General features: G+C 42.4%; 1 protein-coding gene across 1 annotated transcript in view; it reads left to right on the top strand.

Annotated features, from left to right (window-relative positions):
- MAPK12 (mitogen-activated protein kinase 12) overlaps positions 1–24300 on the top strand; it is a 70784-nt gene that overhangs the window by 5718 nt on the left and 40766 nt on the right. The window contains exon 3 of the mRNA XM_065404039.1: positions 22551–22609. Within this exon, the coding sequence (XP_065260111.1) occupies positions 22551–22609 (59 nt within the window). The remainder of the gene's footprint in view (positions 1–22550; positions 22610–24300) is intronic.

Genomic DNA, 24300 nt, shown 5'->3' with positions numbered 1-24300 from the left:
GACATTAATGGGAAAGATATAGTGGGTAGTCCTTTCCTGGTTCTACTATAAATACAATTGTTATAAAACATGAATAGAGTTGCAGTGCTGGTTTCCAAAATAAGATGATGTTGGAACAGGACAGAGGTGAATATTACTAATATTTGTCTTCTCTATCTTAGGTTTTAATAGCACCTAGCCAATGACATCTAGAGTAGGCAGTATATAATAGGCAATCTATCAGCACTGCATGCCAACGTTAACAGTGCTGCTGCTGCATTTTATGCTCGGGACACTGCTGCAATATTGGATTAATCTGCTAGTACGCAGTCTTCTTCGATTTGCTTTTTTCACCCTCAAGATGTAAATGATTTATAGATTCTGGAATGCCATCAGAGTTAAAATTATATCCAATTTTCTACTATGTATAATGTTTTTTCTTAGAAAGTGTCTTATGCAGTAGTTAAGCATTTAATATGGAATTCTTATGAAAAGTATTTGTCTATTATTGACAATATGCTATAGAAGTATTGCAATGATTTTTTTCATTTGTGAAGCCATTGTGATGGAATTTGTCAAGTAGCTAGTAAAATGAAAGATCTTACGTTATGTTGAATATATATGGCTGTATTCAGCTGTAATCATTTCACTTGATGGCATATTCAGAATGATAGAAGAATATGTTTTAGGGTATGATGTATTATGTCAAAAATCCTTGCAATAATTCTTTGAACTTTCATTGTGGTATGCTTACTCTATCCACTACTATGTCACAACAGTGCATCAGCACATTTGGAAGCAACTACTATCAATATTCTAGAATGCCTTACTCACATGAGTAATCCTTATTGGAGCATTCCTATTGACTTCAGTGGGACTGCTCACATGAGTAAGAGTTGTAGGATCAGTCACCTAGGGAACAATCCTGCAAATATGTGAGTTGTCTTACTGAATTTAACTGGAATGTCATCACAGGTGGAGCTGCTCATATCAGTAGATGTTTAAGCATTTTCAAGACACAGCCCCACATCATAAATCTCTGGATGCCGGGATACCATCTTCTTTTATGTACTCTAGATCTTTGTGCATGTTGGTGGCTTTGAAATAACAGTACACTATTAAATGTACTATAGAACAGAGGTTCTCAAACTGTGGTCTGCGAGCTCCATTCAGGTGGTCCGCGGATAGTTCCCTCTAGGGTGCACGCCTGGGCGGCCGCACACAAAAGAATGAAGAGCCACCCTCCTAATTAGTGGAGCCGTGCAGGCATGGCTCCACAAATTAGGTGCCTGGATCCTGGAGAAGATGCACATGTAAGGTAAGGGGGGGAAGTGGGGGTTGGTAGGAGGGGGCAGTGGGGTGAGAAGAGTGGGTGGGGAGGAATTTGGGATGTGCAGAGCTGCAGTGGCACAGAGAGGCGAATTTCCTCAGCTCCAGGGCTGCGGCTGCTGGGGAGACAGCCCTCCTTCCCAGCCCCAGCTTGGGGGCTGCTGCGGCAGGGGAGAGAGGGCACATCCATTGCATTAGAAAAGTAAGACTACTGATATTTAAATATGAGTTATGTGCTTTTATTTGTAGAACAAAAAAACGTTATTTATTATTAAGGGTTTTTTTATATAGCACTTTTATCCAAAGCACTTTACAATAGTTAGCTAACGGTACAAACAACATTTGAAAAGATCATTAAGTGGTCCACTGAGACTCTCAGCAATTTTCAAGTGGTCTGCGGAAAAAAAAGTTTGAGAACCACTGCTATAGAAGATTTTTTGAAGGCAACAAAGTCTTGGTAATGAGAGACTTCACTTCAGCCCTCTGCTGCTGAATTCATGTGGAGAAGTGATGTAAGACCACAGAGGTTTTGTGTGTGAGGGTTGTTGTGTTTGTGGAGCAGAGAAGTGAGAACTTGGGAGATTCTGTTCCATTTGTATCCGAATTACAAAACGAACCACTTAAACTAGTAGCAGTAGTGTCCATCTTTTTTTAATCTTTTGAGTTTACCTTTAATTTGAAAAGTTCTGGGTATAAGCTGATGGAGGATATTGTGGAGGTCAAGGCATCAGCCCATACAGAAAAACAGGCTGTTTACCAATGGGAGGATTTTTTAGCAGTTTTTTTTTCTTTTGAACTTGACTTTAAATCTATAATTGTGACCTTTAAAACTCTCTACATTATAGGTTTAAATCTGAACGGAAAAGAAAAAGTTGTTTGTAATACCCAGAAGGATACAAATATTTTAATGTACCAACTTCGGACCTGATCCTGCAAACACATGTGTTTGCTTATGTAACAGGGTGCTGGCTAGGAGATCCAACCTAGGCCCCTGTTAGCCCAGCTCCGCTTAAAAGGGGGATTAGTTAGGACTGGCTGGGGAGGCCATGCCCTAATCACCTGAGGGGATGCACCTGCGGGCCTGAGTGGCCAGCCTGCTATATAAAGCTGGCTGGGAGGAAACAGAGGAGAAGAGACAGGAAAGGGAGGAGTAAGGAGCTCTAGATCCCTGCTGGCAGGAGAAGCTAGTGGTCTCCTAGGGTGTTGGTCTGTAAGATATGTAAATAGAAGGGATGGGGACAGGCACGAACAATAAAAGAGCACTGGTGCATTTAGTTTGGAGCAGTCTCTGACTGAGTTTGTGAAGGGGCCGGGAGCAGGCACTGCTACAGCTTACCTCTCCACCCATGAATCATCGCACTGAGATCAATGGAGCATAAAGTTAAATATGTGCAAGTACTTGCAAGATCAGGGCCTTTGTTACTTCCATTTGACAAATGATTTTGGTTTTTGTTTTGCACACTGAATGAAGCTGGCATTAACATGCCTGTTTTCATTTAATAACAATTTGTGTAGCGACAGATATTATATCCATCTTGGTGTCCTTCTGGGAATATTTGTTAGTTAATGGCTGTTGCAAAGCCACCAGTGGGAGTACAGAATATTGAGGGGGGATTTTATGATGCTCAAAAACAGTGTCTATTGTCAAAATAATTTATTTTAATTTCTCAGCAATGGAGTGAAATGTTTTTAAAATATCCTATTGATAAAATCTAGAGGACATCCTTAACCCAACCCTTCCAAATATAAATTCAGAACATATTTTTGGTCTGAACCCCTTGATAAGTGACCTATAATATTTAAAAGTTTTGAATTGGTTCATGTGCTACAGATGTTTTCTCTTCCTTGGAACACTGCATTTGGAGATTCAGATTCAATATTTATTTAGAAGAAACTCTATACTGTTCTCCTATTCATTGTTTGATTTACTGATCATTCTCTAGTATATTCCCAGGTCCAAAAAGCAATGTATGTTTTATAATATAAGAAATATTTTACTTTTTCCTGACTTTTGGAGAGAATTCAGTTGTGTATTAGATACCAAATCAGCTCACAATCGCCATATATTTTTCTGAGAAAGCTACAGCCCTCCAGTTTTTAGATAGATAATATTAAACAAACGGAACTCTGTGTTTTGCAAAATGCTCATATTGTAGGGCTATTTGTTTAGTCTTATACAGTGCGCCTATCAGCAAACTCTAAATCCATGAACAATTTAAAATGCATTTTACAAAATAATTCATCCCGAGGCAGTGTCAAACCCCCATCCCACCTAAACTGATGTTCCCCTGTCCACCCATTCATCTACCCGAAATGCCTGAATAATAGATAAGCTTTCCAACATGTCCTGAATGCAAATAATTTCAGGTTATGTCAGATCAAGGGAGGAATTTGTTCCAGAGTAAAGTGCCCTTTGCTGAGAAACTCCCTGTCCCCAGCTGAACAAATCTTGGGACTGTCAGCTCAAACATCTTGGCTGATCTCAACTGCCAGTTAAAACATGGGAAGAGTGGCAGTTTCTAAGATACATAAAACCCAAAGCAGGAAGGAAGTTATAGATCAAAACATGCATCTTGGATTGCAACAGGAAGTGTAATGAAAGTCTGCAGTTTTTGGAGCACAGACTCCCTGCAAGGAATACTGCTATGTAATTGGGCAGCCACTTTTGGCATCAGCTAAAATTTCACCTACATCAGGTGTAGACTCCAGTAGAGTGCAATGCAGTAATGTAGGCTGGAAGTGACAAAGGCATACGAGTGTGAGAGATCACATTCAAAAGACACATTCATAGCCTTTTTGCCAAGAACAGATGGAAAAAAGCATTCTTGGCTACCTCTGCTGTCTGTGTATTCAGAATAGCCAAGGATCTAACAGAATCCCCAAGTCATGAACTTCAGTAACAAAAGGCTGGAAAATTTTTGGTGCAATGACATATCACTTCTGTCACTTCCTTTGTTGGTTTTTGACAACCTACCAATTTTCCTTTCTGGACCAACCTTCAGCTAACTAGCTATCATCCAAGCCCCAAGCTTGGCTAGACACTAGGAAAGCAAATCAATTGCACAAACTTGATCCAGTCAAACAGAGATGTAGAGTTGAGGGTCATCAGCATACTGATGTCACTGCAACCCACACCTTCTTTCTATCTGCCCTACTGGCCCTATATACACACTGAACAGGATGAGTGACAGAATAGAATCCTGCAGTACATCACAGAAAAGAGCCCTCAGGGCAGATGAGAAAGCAAATATTACTTTCTGAGACCTCTCAGAGAAAAGAATGGAGCTACTCAAGCCTGACTTGAGAGTCTGTAGGCATGTTGACATCACCTCTTGGTCATGTTGCTGGAGTGTTACTTCCTCACCACACAAGTCAGCATCCAGTAGTCACCTGAGTCCTGATGTGCTTTTATTTTACAAAGAGCATCATCTCCTTCAGCTCTCAGGAATCTATGACTGGGTAGGGAAGTTTTCTTCTGATTGTTCTGCTACTTTTTCTTCTTGGTTATTGTGGCAGGGTGCTGTTAGAGAGGCCTTAATCAGCTCCTGCTACTCCAGCTGCAATAAGGGGGATTGGATTGGGGCTGGGTAGATAGCCTGATGCTTGCCTGGTAACTGACCACACCTGCCAGCCTCGTTAGCAGGAGCTATAAGGCTGTGAGGAAGTGAGAGCACGAGGCAAAGGTCAGGCTCAGAGGGAGGTGGGAGTCTCCTAGTCTGTTGCTGGCCAGGCCTGTGGTAGGCCAAGCTGTTGTAAAAAGCCTGTATATAGTTGGAAACTGGGGGAGGGGACTTGATCGTAAATAAAGAGCACCAGCCTGAAGACGAGAGGGAGAACACCTGAACCAGAGGGGCACAGCGTGTGCCCCGTTAGTTATTCATTCTTTTATAAAATGGGGGGATGGAATTATGTGGGGACTCTTAGAAGGGCAGAGCGCTCAGCCTGTCAGGATTATGTGGAGGAGAGAGAAGGGAGTTCTCTATCCATCAGCAGTGATCCTTTTCTTTGGTGGAGTGGAATGGACAGCCACTGAAGAGAGACCCATTCAGGAAGAAAGGTGGCTGCAGGACAGGCCTGGTGGCAAGGTAGTTTAAAGAGGAAAAAGGATGGGGGTGTACTTAGAACACTATATGAATGCAGAGACCCTGTGATGTGAGAGATAAATGATGTGATGTGAGAGATAAATATGCACAAAATGAAACTAACCCTGCAGGAAATAAACTGTGTGATCTGCAATTAATGCACACTCCACAGCAGGGATAACTCCTATAGTATAAGAATGTCCTTACATTTGCAGTATGAGTGCCAAAATCTCTCAGCTTCACTGTTTTGCCCATGGATAACACCTACACTATGAGGCACTTACAACATGAAATGTGCCCTACATTATGTATTAACGTATGCAAGATCTGAGACTGCAGGTGACACGCTGCATCTAACTTCAGAAAACTTTCTTTTATATACACCAGTGGTTCTCAAACTTTTGTACCAGTAACCCCTTTCACATAGCAAGCCTCTGAGTGTGACCCCCCCATATAAATTAAAAATACTTTTTTATATATTTAACACCATTATAAATGCTGGAGGCAAAGCAGGGTTTGGGGTGGAGGCTGACAGCTCACAACCCCCCATGTAATAACCTTGTGACCCCCTGAGGGGTCCCAACACCCAGTTTGAGAACCCCTGATATACACCTTGTGGAATCATTCCTCAGATAAGACTGCTTCAGTAAATGAAACCATATTGAAACACAGAATATATATTTGTTCTAAAATATATCAGTATAATTCAAACAGAATCAGTGCTTGTAATAAAGTATTTATTAGTCTAGGGGTATTTCTACACAGCCAACATTAAAGCGCTGCCACTTTAATAAAGAATAAATAGTGGGGAATAAAGAAAAGCGGGGTTGCTCTTACAGTTAAAATCTAGTATACAGAAGACAATCAGCATATTGCAAAAAAGCATAATTTGACATTCAAAAAAGGGATTATATATCTGCTCAAAGAAGCCGCTGAAGTCTTTATCCAGTGACGTTGTTTTATCTATTCAGATACTTTTAAAAATGTAATTTACATCCTTGAGTCCTGCAGTCTGATCTGGGTGGATTCTTGTGTGTGTGGAGTCCTGTTAGAGTCACTGGGGCTCTGCAGGGGTGCAAGGGTTCACCCATGCAGATCATACTGCAACATCGTGCCATACTGATATGGTTGCAAACAATGAAGTTTGATGAACAAATCTGGCTTGAAATTTATCCAGACCATCTTCAAATATATATGTAAAACACAAAGTTCACTAGAAACAGAAGTATGGACAATCTTGGAAATAAAAACTCCCTATCAGACAAAAATAACAGAGGATACAACAAAACCTACATCAGAAATCCTATAGTAATTCTACAGTGCTGAAATGATGGTGGTATAACTTTTTTTCATTTGATTATAATTTTATTAGTTCATATTAAATAAAATATAACAAACAGTGTTCATTGTTCATCAAGCCATAATGCAAGGCAGAGTCAGTATATCAGTGACTCTAGTCACGGTGGGAGAGTGCAAGAAAGGAGGAGGAGGAGAGTTTGGAGAGGCAGCCAAGATAGAGCTGCTCCCCAGCCTGCTTTGTGAAGTCATAGGGCAACAGCACTCCAAGAGAGCTAAGGGTTTGTAGCTCTCAGATTGGTTCTGACATGCCAGTGAAGTCGAACATTGGAACCAAGGTGTCAGTGTTAATAGCTAACACTTGACATACGATTAGATACTTTTATCCAGAGTAGACTTAGGCCAAGTCTACACTATACATTTACATCAGTATAACTACATCACTCAGGGGTATGAAAAATCTACAACCCTGAGCGATACAGTTATATCGACTAATCCCTGGTGTAGACAGTGTTATGTTGACGGGAGAGCTTCTCCTGTTGCCATAGCTACTGCCTCTTGAGGAGGTGGATTAACTAAACCGACTGGAGCAGCTCTCCTGTCAGTGTAGTAGCATCTTCACTGAAGCACTATAGTGGTGCAGCTGTGCTGCAGCAGCAGCATTTTAAGTGTAGACCTGCCCTTAGGGCTTAATTCACTCTTCTTTGAATAGTAGTAGAAATAAAACTGTTTCAAAACAGGGTTTCATTAAGTACCCAAAGAGGTAGTTAAACTTAATGAACAGCGCTCTTTGTAGATGTAGACTGCAGGGAAAGCAGAATTCAGCTGACAAGTTCCCAATCCCTTCAATCTTGTACTCAGGGCCGGCACCAGTGCAGCAAGCAGATGCTTGGGGCGGCCAACGGAAAGGGGCAGCATGTCCTGCTCTTCGGTGGCAATTCGGCAGCGGGTCCCTCAGTCCCTCTCAGAGGGAAGGACCTGCCGCCGAATTGCCACTGAAGAATGAAGCGGCGGCGGCTCTGCCGCCAATCGCGGCTTTTTTTTTTTTCCCCGCCGCTTGGGGCGGCAAAAACACTGGAGCCGGCCAGCCCTGCTTGTGCTATTCATATTGCCACTTTTGCATGCAAAGAAAAAAAAGCATGTAAGTTTTTGTGGTACACTGTATTTCATCAACTGTTTGAAAGTTGTATTTGATCAGAAATATGCGTATATGGCTACAGATATTTTAGAAATGTTCTCAGACAGATAGTAGCCATTTGTGAGAGATGTAATGGAGAATACTGCTAGAAACTGCATAAACTTTTAAAGTTTTCCCTACTGTGTGGTCGTTTTTAGGGATTATAAGGAATTGGGCCCAAAGATGTCTGCACCCTCAGTGAAGTTTGCAAATATTTCTGATAAATGGAATATACACTCATATTGTAATAACATCACAGCCTAGGTATGCTCAGAAGGATTCCTACCTATAAAACAAGAGAGGCATGCTGAAGCACAAATCTCTTCAGGAAAAACGAATTTGCAGTTTCAGAGAGCAGTCCTGGTTCCCTCACCCTCTTTCACCACAGGCAGTAATGGATTATGAGAGCATTGAAGAATTCAACTGATCTGTCCCACAATTGCCATGGAAACATATCTGCAGATTTGAGGCTATTTTTTCATCAGTTGGGCCACATTTAGATGTTAGTCTGTCTTTGGCCGCAGGTATCCCTTGCTTCCTTATGTGCCCTGATACAGGTAGGCACTTAAGCATGTTAAAATGGGACCTAAGCACATACTTATAGTTAAACATATGCTAAGTGCTTTCCTCAATTAGGGATGTTTTCCTGAACAGGGACCTCACCAGGTATGTCTACAACAGTATTTTGGAGCAAGCCTCCCAGCCAGGGCTGACAGACTTGGGCAAATGGGGCTCGATATAGACAACATCTTGAAGTTGTGACTCAGATTCTGAAACCCACCCAACATCCCAACATTTCAACTTTTTACATCCTTTAAATAGGCTGTGATTTTTCTCTCATGTCTTCTAAATGAATACTATAACAATTTTTAAAAGAATTAACAGAATGTGTCTTGTGAAAATAAGTAACCTTTATTCTGCATGTTTCTCCCTCCTCACTCTCCTGGAATCTTCTTGTCATATAATGTTTTCTCTAATCTATGATCTGAACTTGAAAGCACTCTCTAGAGCACCCACTGAGACTGTTCATGGTACTATGCTGCTCAGTAGTAAGCATTTGCAGAATCAGCCCCCTAAATTGTAAGCTAGGGCAGGGACCATGGGTGGAAGCCTGGGTTCATTGAAGTCAGTGGGAGTTTTGCCATTGACTTCAGTGGAGCCAGAATTTTACCCCCATATTTTTACTACATAAAGCACTATGTACATCTATAATGCTATATACAAATGTTCAGTACATAAATGCTGATGGATACGGATAGATGAACCATAATAATTAAAGGTAGGCGCCAACGTTCTTTGTAACAGTTACTTAAGCTAAGGAACATGTTGAAACTATGTAGCCACAAATGGTAAAATTCAGGAGAGAGAATCTACTCCATTTTTTTAATCTTGATGTAATTTATCTTAATTTTAGCTTTATCTTTAAAAATAATTAAATAAATAATTGCAGGCAGCTTGATGGTACTACATAAAAATAAATACAAAAATGTAAATTAAACTCTCTGTTGGCTCATGCTAATGGAAGTGCTGCCCAATTAGGTCTGTCAAATTGACTCTGATGCCTCTGGATTCCCAAACTAGCAAACGTATATTAAAGAGAATGGCTGTGATGGTTCTTGGGGCACCCAAAATTGTGAGTCACCTTGTTATCCCCTGCCTCCAGTGTGAGGGAGACTTGCCTGTGCCTGGTTGGGTGTCAGCTCATCTAATACCACCAGCCTGTCAGCCACTTAGGCACTCACCTCTGGGCTATGCCAGCCCTGTCTTCGCCTTACAAGTTAACTACAGATGCACCCGAGTCCCTTTGAATCATTCCTCTCTCTCTCTCTCTCTCTCTCTCTCTATGTGATATCCAGCCCTTAACACTGGCTACTCGAAGAAATCCCAGATCTGCTGCCCCCAAAGGAGCAATGTACCTTAAACCACCGCTCCTGTAAGCCACATAGCACTTGTGAGCACTTACAATAAAACAAAAATAAGTTTATTTAAGAACGGGTAAAGATTTAACTAGAAATGAGAGGTTACAGAGTGGTAGCCATGTTAGTCTGCATCAGCAAAAACAATGAGGAGTCCTTGTGGCACTTTAGAGACTAACAAATTTATTTGGGCATAAATTTGTTAGTCTCTAAGGTGCCACAAGGACTTCTCGTGTTTTTGCTAGAAATGAGAGAAAGTGATGGAAACAAATGGTTTCAATCCAAAATGCAAACCTGGGTCTATTCTTATTAATGGTTACCTTTTCTTTCTAATAAAGTAGGTTCCCTCCCCCCCCCCCCCCCCCCAAGTTCAAACTATTGCAAAGCTGACCAGTTTCCCAAGAACCTGGATCTAAATGTTCATGGAAACACCCCCTCTCCATAAAGGGGTTCCCTCAGTGAATGGATCCATAGTGCTTCTCCCTCCTCTGTGTCACACTGAAAACAACCTTCTACTCACAGACAGGGTGAACCACTGTCTTGTTTGTTTCTTACTTCTAAGTGGTTTTGATTGTTTGCATTTGCCTCTGATGGTTTTCCATTGAAAATCCTAGTATTGCGCAGAGCTAAATAATTGAGCTTTGCATTGCATCACCAGCTAAACAGGGTGCGGTGACAACTCCCCCCATCCAAATGGGCCATCACTGAGACACATTATCCCCTAGTGACTAAGGCCATGTCTACGCTGGCAGAGTTTTTTTGCTGCAAGTTTTGTCGACGATCAAAAAGCGCTAACAGAAAATTGTTGTTGCATGTTCACACTGTCTCCCTTGGTCGGCATAGTGCGTCCACACTTGGGGCAATAGCATCGACAGTGAGAGCAATCTACTGTGGGTAGCTATCCCACAGTTCAGCTCTCCACCTGGCGCGAGGTCTTGCGGGAAGGCAGAATGGATCACAGCGCATCATGGGTCTGGGCTCAGTGTCCCATGATGCATTGCTTTCCATCCCAGCATTCCATGTGCTTCTGTCTTTGGTTTGTGGAACTTTTCAACATCCCTTGTGTAGCGGGGTGGTTACCCCGTTCCTGCCCTGAAGGGCTTAAAGCAGCCCTGGGAGGACTGGCTGGGAGAAAGCAGCTACTAAGCTGATTGGGGAAGCAGCTGCAGCTGGGCCACGCCCCAATCAGGCCACCATTGGCCCTATAAGAGGGCTGGGGTCAGAAGCCAGAGACAGACTCTCTCTAGCTTTCAGAGGGAGGGACCTGGCTGCAGGGAGCTGAGAGAAGGTACCTGGAGTGGAGCAGGGCTGGGGAAAGGCCAAGGGAGCTGGGGAGCTCCGGCCTGGAAACCCCCCAGGCTGCGGCCTAGTAGAAGGCCAATTAGGTACTGAGGTTGCAGGGGGCAGCCCACGGGTAGGCAGAGGCAGCAGGTCCAAACCCCCCTTGCCTATGATGAGTAGCTTTTACACTGCAGTCTGTCCCAGTGAGCGGGGGCTAGATGGTAACTGGCAGTAGCCCATGACTGAGGCAAGGTTGGGATAGAGGGTTGGGGGTTCCCCTGGGTGGGGAGACCCTGAGACTATAGGGGTATTGCCAGGGGGCTGCACCCCAAAGACAAGGGGGCACCAGGTCCTGGGAGGGACACGGAGGCCAGCGGCAGCAGAACACCGGCCTGCAGAGGGTGCTCTGGAGGCTGGACGAGCTAATTCCCTGAGAGACCAGCAGGAGGGGCCGCCGCGCTGAGTCGTGCACCGCGACACCTTGAAAGAATGGATGCCACACTGCTCTTCGATGCTCTGCTAGCAGGCAGTAGCACATCGTGAATGGCAGTACAGTTAATCGTGAAGTTCTGAACTCAGTGGGATTCATAGTTGCATGAAGGGCTGTCTGACATCGATAGGAGCAACATTCGATTACTTTTGGCATTCACAGAACAGCTGAACATGGTGGAACATCATTTTTGGACTTGGAAAACTAGCACTGAGTGTGGAATTGCATCATTGTGCAGGTCTGGGATGACGAGCAGTGGCTGCATAACTTTCAGATGAGGAAAGCCACCTTCCTGGAACTGTGTGCTGAGCTCACCCCAGTCCTGCGGTGCAGGGACACTCAAATGAGAGCTGTCCTCTTGGTGGAGAAACACATGGCAATTGCAATGTGGAAGCTGGATAACACCAGACTGCTACCGGTCGGTTGCAAATCAGTTTGGAGTCGGGAAGTCGACTGTTGGGGCTGTGTTAACGCAAGTATCAGGGCCATTAATCGCATCCTGTTGTGAAGGACCAAGACTCTTGGCAATGTGCGAGAAATAGTGGATGGCTTTGCAGAAATGGGTTTCCCTAACTGTTGAGGGGCAATAGATGGCACTCATATTCCAATTTTGGCACTGGACCACCTTGCGATGGAGTACATCAATAGGAAGGGGTACTTCTCCATGGTGTTGCAGGTGCTTGTGGATCACTGCAGGCGTTTTACTGACATTAATGCAGGGTGGTCCAGAAAGGTGCATGACACACGTATCTTCAGGAACACCAGCCTGTACAGAAAGCTGCAAGCGGGGGCTTTCTTTCCAGACCAGAAGATTACAGTAAGGGATGTTGAAATGCCCATAGTGATCCTGGAGATCCAATGTACCCCTTAATGCCTTACACAGGAAACTTAGATAGCAGTAAGGAGTGGTTCAAGAATAGTAAAATACACCTCTAATAACATACCAATTACTTTTTCACTGACCCTTGACAAGCACACATGCATGGTGAGTTTACCCAGGGGCGAGGTGCATTTTACATGGGGAGAAAAGCAATATGAAAGGGATGCAGTGCAGTCGACTAGGGACAATATTTAAAATTTTTCCATCCTTTTCGACATGTGCGCGTGGTTGTACCAGATATCTCACTCCTGAGAGTAAGTAGGGAAGCAAGAGTGCATCTACTACATGCCCCGGTCCCTGTGCTGCTCACCTGTGTGCTGCTTTGGTCCCTGTGCAAGTAATTGCAGAATGGCTCAGGAAAGGGACAAAGCAGCTCTGCCAAGGAACCTTCTGCAGAGGATTGCCGAGTACCTCCAGGAAAGTTTCCCAGAGATTTTTCAGGAGGATTCCCATGAAATCTCCATGTGCATCAACATCCTCTTTCGCCATACTGCTTAGCTGCATGGGGAAATGTTGAACACATAGTAACACGGCCAGCCTTGTACATTTCTATGCCCTCAATACACCTCCGCACTTCACAAAGCAAAACCACTTACCAGGGGTTTCCTCTCCTGCGTCTTGCTTGCCAGAGTGCGACTGCTGAGACTGGCTAGACACCCCTGGAGTAGAGAACAGCTCCTGACTGGACACACCACTGCGTGACCCTGCTGTGGGCTCCACAAAGGGCTGGATTAAAGTTATGAGGGGCCTAAGGCTAATGGGAGGGAAGGGCCTAAGTATGAATTATATATTGCAAAAAATTATGAAGTCATCAAACATTTATCTACATACATATTTACATATTATTTATTTATGTAAAGTTAATACATTTATTCTACTCTCACTACACTCCATTCTTCAAACAAATAATTGTTTTCCCCTAGCTTTAGCTGTGGCAAAGACATGAATGATGTCATCGTCATTCAAAGACCTGACAATTTCATTCTCAGTGCTCAAGAGGGACAAAGCACTGGGATGCTCTTGAGTCATGGTGGAGTGGAGGACATTTTTGATCCTTGTTAGAAGAGAGAAGGAACATTCTCCACTACAGTTAGTGATCATTAGTGACAAATACAGCTGTAATGCAGTTTCAACAATTGGGAAACATTCTATCACATTGGATTCAGTGATAACTTGCTACATCCAAATAGATTTGCTTTTGTCATCTTTTCTCTCTATATCTGAGAGTGATGTGAATTCAACAAATTGAAGAAATTCTTTAGTAAAATCTACTGGGAGATAGTCTGGGTACTTCTGACACCTTCACTGACTTCAGAACTTGAAATGTTAGGCGAAAAATTTCTGTACACTAAAGGTTTTGTCAATATTTTTGTAAGCCTCGATCCGATGTTCTAATGAACTCTTCAGTTTGTCAATGATTGTGATGAAGGTATTAACTCTGAAGGCCTCCTTGTCACTGAATGAGTGGGCAGTTGCATCATTGCATGTCTTCTGTCTTTTGCGGCGTTTGGCTGACTTATACTCATGGTTAGCAGTCCTTGCAGCCCCCTGAATTTCATACTCAGCAGAACTATCCTTCATTTGTTGAAGAACAGTTCCAAGACTCCACATTAGGTTTACAGCAGTGGAAAGGTTAATTTCAACACTTTGCAAGCTTTGACTGCACCTGCTGAATGGCTGAAGTATATCATTCCAGACCGCACACAAAATATCAGTTTCCAAAGTGTGCATTGCATCACTCAGGATCTTCGCATCTTTTCTTGTTGCTGATTTTTGCTCTCTAGCACTTCAAGGATGTTGGGGTATCCCAGAAAAACTGCATTCACAGCTTCAGCGTTGGCACTCCACCACATCCCTGAGAGTGATTTGGGCACTGGGCATCCCTTTGGTAGTGAATCTCTGAGAATCATCCAACGACTGGTTGATGCAGAGAAAAAATTATACAATTCTTGGACAAATCCAAAAAAAGAAACTGCTTCAACACAACAATCCATGGCAGACTGGCCAACAAGGTTGAGTGAGTGTGCAGCACATGGTATGTAATCAACCAAAGCATTGCGCTCTTTTATCCTTGCCTGCATCCCTGAATATTTGCCACTCATATTACTTGCATTGTCATCGCTTTGGCCAAAACAAAGGCTGATGTCAATCCCATTTGGTGAGGAAATCGAGTAGGTACAGGGCAAGTTTCTCCCCAATGTGGCTAGTGATGTTTATGAAGGTCATGAAACACTCAACTGGTCTACTGGGTAGCACATAACGCAAGATGACAGTCAGCTGATCTACATGTGACACATCCGGTGTTGAGCCGATGGACACTGAAAAATATCCCACATCTTTGATCTCATCTATAATGGCTGATAGCGTCGTCTTTGCCAGTGGTGTAATGAATTCATCACAAATAGTCTTTGATAAATGTATGGCCTTTCCCATGATTTGCATGTTGATTGATGTGCTGAGCTAAGAAAGGATCAAACTTAGCAATTAGCTCTAGAACGCCAAGGTAATTGCCATTGTGTTTCGATCCAACAGTATCATCTGAGCCACAGAATGGCAGACCACAGTCAGCAAGAAAAACTATGGTTTCAGCTACGCATCTGAGAATGTTCTTCCAATAAGCACGAGCTTCCAAAAACTGGTTTTCCATTTGGGTATCAATCCTGCCACTAACTTACTTTCGGGCGTGGTAGCTGTTAACTGACAATGTATGCTGCTCACTCATTGCATGTTTGGTAATGTATGCAGTATTCTTCCAACCACTGAAGCCTTCACAGACCATTCCCCACTTTTTGGTATCAGGAAACAGGCGGCAATAAAAACAGTACATTTTTTTCTTAGAAGGCGAATAGATGAGCCATTCTCGCTTGCCAATCTGTTTGCTAGGCTTCACATATTCAAACACTGATTTGGTCAGATAACTATTCTGATTGGTGTACTCTCACTTTGTCAATGAAAAGTCAGCATCTAGATTCTGGCATTTCTGTTGGCCCTTCTGAGTCCAGTGTGCAGTGAGATCTTGAGAAGTCATGTCCCACTTGCCTGGATCGTTGGAGAAGAATATTTTTGTATTACTATCACTGGGAAAGTCTTCAGAGGAGTGGGGTGAGACTGCAGCTAGAGAAGTCACAGGAGGCTGCTCCTTTTCATCAGGCACAGGTGCAGCAGGTTCACTTGGGCTGGTATTCACCTGGACTTCTTCGCCACCAAACTTAATAGGAGGAAAAATAGTTAGGAGAGAAGGAGTACCTTTCAGCACTACATCTTGTCTTTGCCATCTTTCTTTGGCCTCCTTCAATTTCTACCATCCTCCTTTCTTCGACATGGTTTCTATTGTCCAGTGTAGGCCTACTGTGTACAAAGTTCAATATTGCTTGGGCCCACAACCACTTCTTTAGCCCATAAAGACAAAATCACAACCACCATAAATTGAATTCACAATCTTGATGGATTAATTTGTCCAAAGCAATATCTAATGAGACAAAAAAATTCTGATGGCCCCACTACCATCGCTCAGTTATTACTTCAGTATGGAATGGAGGGCCTACATTAGGGCCTAAAAATAGAAGGGCCTAAGGTTATAGCCTTATTAGCCTACGGGTTAATCCGGCCCTGGCTCCACATTGTTGTCTGCCTCCACCTCTTCGTCAATGACTTCGTCCTCTGGGTTAGGTCCACTTTCTGCCGGTTCCATCCCCGATGAAGTATCCAAAGGGCTCTTGGCAGTGGAGGTGGGGTCGCTGCCGAGGATAGCATCCAACTCCTTGTAAAAATGGCAGGTCTGAGGCTCAGCACCGGAGCAATGGTTTTCCTCCCTTGCCTTCTAGTATGCGTACATCATGTCCTGATCATAGCCCTTTTCGCACAAGCCTCAAGAAATCTGCCCGTAGGTATAGAAATTCCTACGGCTGGAGTGCAGCTGGGACTGCACACCTTCCTCTCCCCAAATACTGAGCAGATCCAGCAGCTCTGCATTGGTTCAAGCAGGAGAGCATTTGCTGCATGGAGCTACCATGGTCAGCTGGGCAGACTCGATGTGAGCTCTCCATGTCATGCAAACAGGAAGTGGAATTTCAAAAATTCCCAGGGCTTTAAAGGAGGAGGGGCGGATGGTTGCTTACCTGGCTGCAGGGCAGCAGAGTTGGAACTGCTGACCAGAGCGGTCAGGATGGGCATTGTGGGACACCCTCAATTAAAGCGATAAAATCAAGTGCAGTGTCTACACTGGCACTTTGGCAACAAAACTTTTGCATAAAAAGCTCTGACTCATTGAGGTGGTTTTATTTTGTCGCTGAAACTGAGGAATTTTGTTGCCTAAAGTGGCCTTGCAGTGTGTTCACCTCCACTGTTTCGTTGCCAAAGCTGCAGTGTAAACAAGCCCTAACTTTTACTCCAAGTTCATAGAGCATACTTTCAATATAAATACATTAGTCCTTAAATATTACCCATACATACAATGATTATGAATCTTGACCAGTTATGAGCTTTCTGTAGATACCTTACGTGTTACTCTTCAAGGATATACATCCTGTATGATGTGTTTGGTGTGGTGAGTTTGTCAGGTCTGGGGTGAGACTTGTTTGCAAAGAACAGGGAACCCTTTGCCAAGGGGTCTCTGTGTCACAGTAGTATGTAAAGAAATCCATCCTTTTGCTTGCCAGGAATCAATTCTTTTAACAACTTAGTGTTGACTGTCTTGCCTTCTCTATCCCTAGACCTTCTTTCAGAATCTGTTCTTCTGGAAATATTCTTAAACATGGTGTTGCAAGCTGCTACTAACAATTCCTGACAGCAATTGAATTTTATTGCTATTCTCTTTGTTACCTTGCACTCCAGATTTTCAAGATAAGTCATACTACTACTTTATCCTCAAAATAGCTCCTCCTACTCTATCGGAGAAGGAGAACGGGGTGGGGGGGCGCTACGCAAGACACTAATATTGAACAAGAAAATCTGAGTTTGATTTTTTTTCCCCATACCATTGACACCACTTTGGATTTGTCTTTAAAGGGATGGTGGAGGGGCTTTCACTGAGTTTACAAGGAACCAATGAACACAGGATAAAATAATCAATCACTCAGGTGACCATGGGTTGATGGCATACACACCTCATTGTGCTAGTCCATGCCAGAAATCTCATCTTAAAAACTGATTGGTAAAAGTGAGACACTGGAGGAGAGCATCACTGCTAGTGTCTCCCATAGACATAGACCTTTTCCAGTGGTATCTCATAGTAGCATTCCTTGTCCACAGAACTTGCATCTCTAATAATAGCAAGTGCACTGTGTTGTAGGAGCAGCAGTGATCTGTATGCTCTGTATAACCTGTATGTTCAAAAGGTCTGTTACACCTCCCCCCCCTTTTGTCTCCTCTCCCTCTTTGAATACCTGTGAAGTGGCTTTCCCCCTCCTCTCCCTCCTGGAATGCTTGTGGGATGAATGGGCTGCTTGAGCAGCTGGAAGATCAGAAGAGTTCCAAGGTAGACAAGGTGTCTGGGACTCTGATTAGGCAGTGATCACACACCAAATGCATGGATACTGCCCAAGGTGGGTGGAGTGTGACCAACCAGATGTGGCCAAGTCATCTCTAGTCGCAGGCCATGAGGAGCAGGTCCATAAAAGGGGAAGGGGCCATGTGCTTGGGAGTGCACTCACAAGATTGTACCTCCCATGAAGGCCCTTCGCCCGGACCACCTGGCCAGTGGTTTGCCGTGTTGCATTTCATCGTGCCTCGGGAAGACTTACCTTCATCGCACCATTCATCGCTACGCTCTGGGACACTTACCTTGAAGGATCCTGACATCTCCAGTGCTGTGCCTGTCCTGGGAGCGTGAGTATGTGAGTGTGAGTGTAGCCCCACCCGCTTTCTTTTGAGCTTAGCTATCAGTATAATAAACGTGCTGCTTTCTGCCAAACTCTGGTGGGTCATTAGTCCTACCTAAGCTTACTAGCTGGCCCAATTTCGGGTAACACACTGGTGAAGACAACGAGGAGTCCTTGTGGCACCTTAGAGACTAACAAATTTACTTCGGCATAAGCTTTCGTGGGATAGAACCCACTTCATTGGAAGCAATCAAAATATAATTGAAGAATGTTTTTTCATTGATTCCAAGGCCAGAAGGCTCCTTGTGATCAAGGCTATAGAACTTCTCAAAATAATTCCTTTTGAACTAGAGCATATATTTAAAAACAATCTCGATTTTAAAAATTGTCAGTGATGGAGACTCCACCATAACCCTTGGTAAATTGTTCCAGTGGTTAATTATCCTCATTGTAAAACATTTACTCCTTATTTCCAGTCTAAATTTGTCTAGCTTCAACTTCCAGCCATTGGATTTTGTTATACCTTGTCTGCTAGATTGAAGTCACCCTTTAACCGTCGCTTTCTTAAGTTAAATAGATTGAGCTCCCTGAGTCTATTGTTATAAGGCACGTGTTCTAATCCTGTAATCATTCTTTTCGCTCTTCTCTGAGCCCTCTCCAATTTATTAACATCCTTCTTGAATTGTGGATACCAGAACTGGACACAGTATTTCAGCAGGGTTGCACCAGTGCCAAAGAAGGTGGTAAAATAACCTCTGTGCTCCTACTTGAGATTCTTCTGTTTATGCATCCAAAGATAGCATTAGCCCTTTTGGCCACAGCTTTGCCCTGGGAGCTCATGTTCAGCTGATTATCCACCATGACCCCAAATCTTTTTCAGTCACCACTTCCCAGTAAGGGCACTGGAACCTTTGTAGAAGCGTGGGGCCGGATGCAGGGTCACATGCCCGCAAAGATTTGGTGCTTGGCTTGTACTAAGCAGGCTCAGATGGACTGAGCATGCTCAGTAACATCTGCTGAAGCCACTGCCCTCACTGTGCCCACTATGGGCAGGCATGGATCGCCTCTGGGGGACCAAACTCATGGTGGGTTTTTTTGTTTTTGTTTTTTGTTTTTTTGTTAAAAAGTGGGGGGCATGGCCCTCCCACTTTTAAAAGTGTGTGGGGGGGGGGCATTGCCCACTGCTCCCTTTCCCAGTTCCAGCGCCATTGCTTCCCAGAATAGAGTCCTCCATCTTCTAAGTGTGACCTACATTCTTTTCTCCTAAATGTATACATTACATGTAGCTGTATTAAAACGCATGTTATTTGCTTGTGCCCAGCTTACTGAGTCTTCCAGATTGCTCTGTATCAGTGACCTGGCCTCTATATCATTGTTGATAACTTCAAGGTATTTTCTATTTTATTTTATACATACCAAGTTATAAAAGAAATAAGCCCACGTGTCATTTGTGCTTTACTATCCAAACTGGTCTTTATGTCAGTCATTATGTTTAAGTACCTTATATTTAATAGAGGGATGGCATTCCATGGTAGCAAATGTTTTTGCAGGGTATTATGGAGAAGAATATTTCCAACATACTATCCAGTCATTTTTCTTATATTTGCATTAGTCACTGAAATTACATCTTCCTTAGAGTATTTATTTTATTTTGTATCTGTAGTAAGCTGTGACATAAATGGAAATATTGATAACTATATTCTAGTTAGGGAAAAACTCTGAAACACAGCTATTAAATAAAGGTCACTGATGAGAAGGAAACAGAGTTCTCTCTTTGATATTTATAAATGATTAATTATTCTTAGTCTGACTTATCCATGTCAGTTTCAATGATGTTGCTTTAGAAAATCCATTATGAAAAAGAAGAAACTAGTTTATCGAATCAAATGGGTATGACTAAGAGGGACTACCATCCATTGTTTGTTTATAAAAATATTCTGTGTTCAGTTCCTATTTTGCTCTCTACATTGGTCTTTTGAAATTTCCTTCAAGATGTTTAGACTGGAGTTGCTGCTCTTTCCCTGGTCTTTTCAATTCAGAGGATTTGCAACAACAAAGACAGATGACAAGCTTGTCTCAATTAGTTTGCCAGTTTACCTGAAAAGTATGAGCTCAGTTCTTCGCCTCTCAGGACAAATCCTGCTTTTAACGAACAGGATAGTCCAAGTAACTAATATACTCCCACTAACTTTAATGGGAGATGAAGGGGAATTTTAATGAGCGATTTTTGGCTGGTATTTTCTGTTGAAACACCTTTTCCAGCTTCCCATGTTTCACAACAAGAACAGGAGCATAATACAGGTTCCCATGCTTTGTTTGCCTTAAGGATACTGGTTGCAAATCCATGTGATGCAGCATCCATACATTGCCTCATCTTCTGCGGTATCAATTACTTTTCCTGCTGAAGCCTGCTGTCACCATCATGTAGCTTACAATCTAAGATAGACAAGACATAGGGCAACAGTTCGGGTAAATGAGGACACAGAAAGCTTATTGGTTAGAGGACAAGGATCACTTCTTCACAGGAAGTAGTGGGTTTTAATGGGAATAGAAAGCACTTGATGGACCAGGTTGAAGTTCAAATACTAACTTTCCATTTCTAATGACACACTCTTTAGATGCTATCTATATATATTTTAAGAATTTTTGAAATTTAGATTCAGCAAGGTGCAGCTTTAGAAAAGTGTACATGCACAGTTTTAACTAGCCTTTAGAATTCCATGATTCAGCTTTGGTGTCACTTTCTGCATCATGAGTGAAAAGTTTCTATGGTGGATATTTATAAAACTCTGCTGTAGAAATCTGAAAAATAAAATACTTGCTATAACCTCAGCACTTTAAAGCATGGTTTTGAATACATACATCCTCTTTTACTTTATTTTTGATGGTCTAGTAATGGGTCTTATTAATGTTTAGTGGGATGATTCTTTCATTTTTGTATTGTTCTTTTAATGGCTTCAAAAAGACTATATTACAAACTCCAGGAAAATGACATGCTTAGTAGAGCTTCCAAAGATTCAGCATGGATGCAGAGATAAAGCTTTTGTATCAGGGTATTTAATATGTAGGGGTTTCTACCGCACTCATCACCATAGTATTTTGATTGCGTCCAGGCTAACTTTAAGAACTCCTCCTGTAAACTTTTGAAATAATTGAAAAAGGTGACAGTTTGTGTGTAAGGGATTTTTGAAGGGGAGAGAAGACTTTTTATATTTAAAGATTTAAATGAAAGAAATCCTATTCCTTATCTTTATTTATTTCACCCCTTCTTCGCTGCACTTCCTGTTTTGTTTTTTAAAGATCTTTGGTAATACCTCTTAAGTACTGGAAGGAAAGAGGCAATTTGGCATTTCTCAAAGCAGGTTTTAAAATAGTTTCTAATGTTGATCCTTAATTTCATAGTAATGCTACAAAGCATGATAAGCTGCTAGTCCTGATTATTGTATTTTTCCAATATTTAATTTACTGATGGTTAATTTACTTGAGTGGAGTATTGGCAGTGATTGTAAGTATATCCAGCCAACTGGTCTCATTCCACTGAAGGATTTACTAGTGGAAAATCAGGGAAAGACATGTTTATTTTATACATTTTATTACAGTTTTGTTGAGACACACCGAGTATTGTTAAGGAGAATCCAAGATATAGAGCTGTTAAATTCCCAGTTGCATTCTTGATGACTTATGGTCACTTAAGGCCAATTAGCCCTTTTCACAGGAATAAACAAGTTTAGTCCCAGGGTCCTGACCAAATTCCATTCTGGGAATTATATTCTGCCTACCAAAATTTCCCTGCAGATGAATTTGGAAAATTCATTTTATTTGCTATCCTAAATTGTTTAGTGTTACTATGCATTGACCCACAGTTGGCTCACTTTTCCCCAGAGGTGACTGAATAACAATGATGGACTATTCCTGTGTGTACAGTGTGGCAAAGTTTTAGTTTGTTTGTAAAACACTTTGGAATCCTTCAGGATGAGAGGTTTTATTGGCTGTTTTATATAATTATCACTCAACCTTGCTTATATATAAAAAAACTGTATGTTTAAAGCTTGTTATCCTTAGGTCAAGCAGACCTAGTGATGGAGGTGAAAATTGATGGATAATGGGTGACAGACCTGCTTTACACTAGAAGTTCTGTGTTTTGCTATAGGCAAGCTACTTCTCATCTTTATGTTTGTAACTAATGTCTCATTTTGGTAATGTTCTCCACTATATTTCTTCATTTATTATGTGGCTTGGGGATTTTGTGTTGATGAAATCTTAATCCATATATTTCTGTTTTTTCTCTCTCCTGTTTTTAGGTTATTGGAATATTGGATGTGTTCACACCAGATGTAACACTGGAGAAATTTAATGATTTGTAAGTTTTTGATTCTATGGGAAATCGTAGGCATTAGATTATGGTTTATTTCTGAATTTCACTTTAATGTAAGTATTATGTGCATATCTATAAAATTTCAAAGGATTGTAAGAGAGTTAGGTGCCTACCTGCCATTGAAACTCCATGGGAATTGGTACATCCCTCCCTTAGGCACCTTTGAAAATCCTAGGCTTAACGTATTGATTTCATATCAGAGAAACAAAGGGCGAAATTCTGATGTACATCTAGAGTAAACCCATTACCTTCAGTAGATTGTAGTATGTTTCCTCTATTATACCTGGGATCAGAATCGGATCCAAAATGTTTTGAAATCACTCCTCTGGTAATACAATCTATCCCATGTTGTTTAAAAATACAAAGTTAAAAATAAAACAGTAGAAAACGAAACACAAAAATTGGGTTAAGCCCAAACATGTGGACTGAGTGCCCCCTCTACCCACACATGCCTTTGAGGCAGAGACCTTACAGTCTAATGTGCCTAGCAGGCTGGGTAAAACATCACCCAGGAGTTTTGAGGGTGCAAGAGGCGGATAGAGGCTTCTTTTAATTACTAGAAGTGCAGCAGTCTGCTGCAAATGTGTTGTAAGCAAGTACAAATGTGTTTACAGTTAAAACAGAAATGAGGGGAAGCTTTTGTGCATTAAAGGTCAGATGAGTCATTCAAGGGGAGATTTGATTGTTTACATTTTGCTAACTAGTCATGTGGGAGCTTGTTTGGTCTGTGATATGAATTTGATCTTACTATAATGCAGCTGCCTCGTGGCTAGAAACAGCAGTGCTGGGTCAGGCAGTTCCACCATTGCCAGTCCCCTGGGGCGTTATTTCTGTGTGAATCCTTTAGAATTGGAAGGAGCATACGCTGATGTGGCTCCTACTCCTTTTTAGAGGGAAGGATACACTTAGGTCTGCCATCAGCATCAATCTGCCAGACAACGTGGAAGAGGTATTGGAGCTAAAGCCCACCCCTTCTGAGACCCCACGTGCTCTCCCAGGTGGCACCTGACCATTTCCCCCACATACCCACCCCTCCCCAGCCCTTTACCTCAAGAAGTGCGAAGATAGGACCCTGATCCTGCAAAGATTCATGCTTTCGTTGAACTTTCTGCACTGTGAGTAATTGTGTTGCTTTATTAGGGCTACCCATGGAACATACAATTAACTTTATCATAGAATCGTAGGACTGGAAAGGACCTTGAGAGGTCATCTAGTCCAGTCCCCTGCACTCATGGCAGGACTAAGTATTATCTCTAGACCATCCCTGACAGGTGTTTGTCTAACCTACTCTTAAAAATCTGCAATGATGGAGATTCCACAACCTCCTTGGGCAATTTATTCCAGTGCTTAACCATCCTGACAGTTAAGACGTTTTTCCTAATATCCAACCTAAATCGCTCTTGCTGCAATTTAAGCCCACTGTTTCTTGTCCTATCCTCAGAGGTTCAGGAGAATAATTTCCCCCCTGCTCCTTGTAACAACCTTTGATGTACTTGAAAACTGTTATCATGCCCTCTCTCAGTCTTCTCTTCTCCAAACTAAACAAACCCAATTTTTTCAATCTTCCCTCAGAGGTCATGTTTTCTAAACCTTTAATAATTTTTGTTGCTCTTCTCTGGACTTTCTCCAATTTGTCCACATCTTTCCTGAAATGTGGCGCCCAGAGTTGGACACAG

The sequence above is a fragment of the Emys orbicularis genome, chromosome 1 (genome assembly GCF_028017835.1).
Source record: "Emys orbicularis isolate rEmyOrb1 chromosome 1, rEmyOrb1.hap1, whole genome shotgun sequence".
NCBI lineage: Eukaryota > Metazoa > Chordata > Testudines > Emydidae > Emys > Emys orbicularis.
This window is presented reverse-complemented; position numbering and strand designations above follow the sequence as displayed.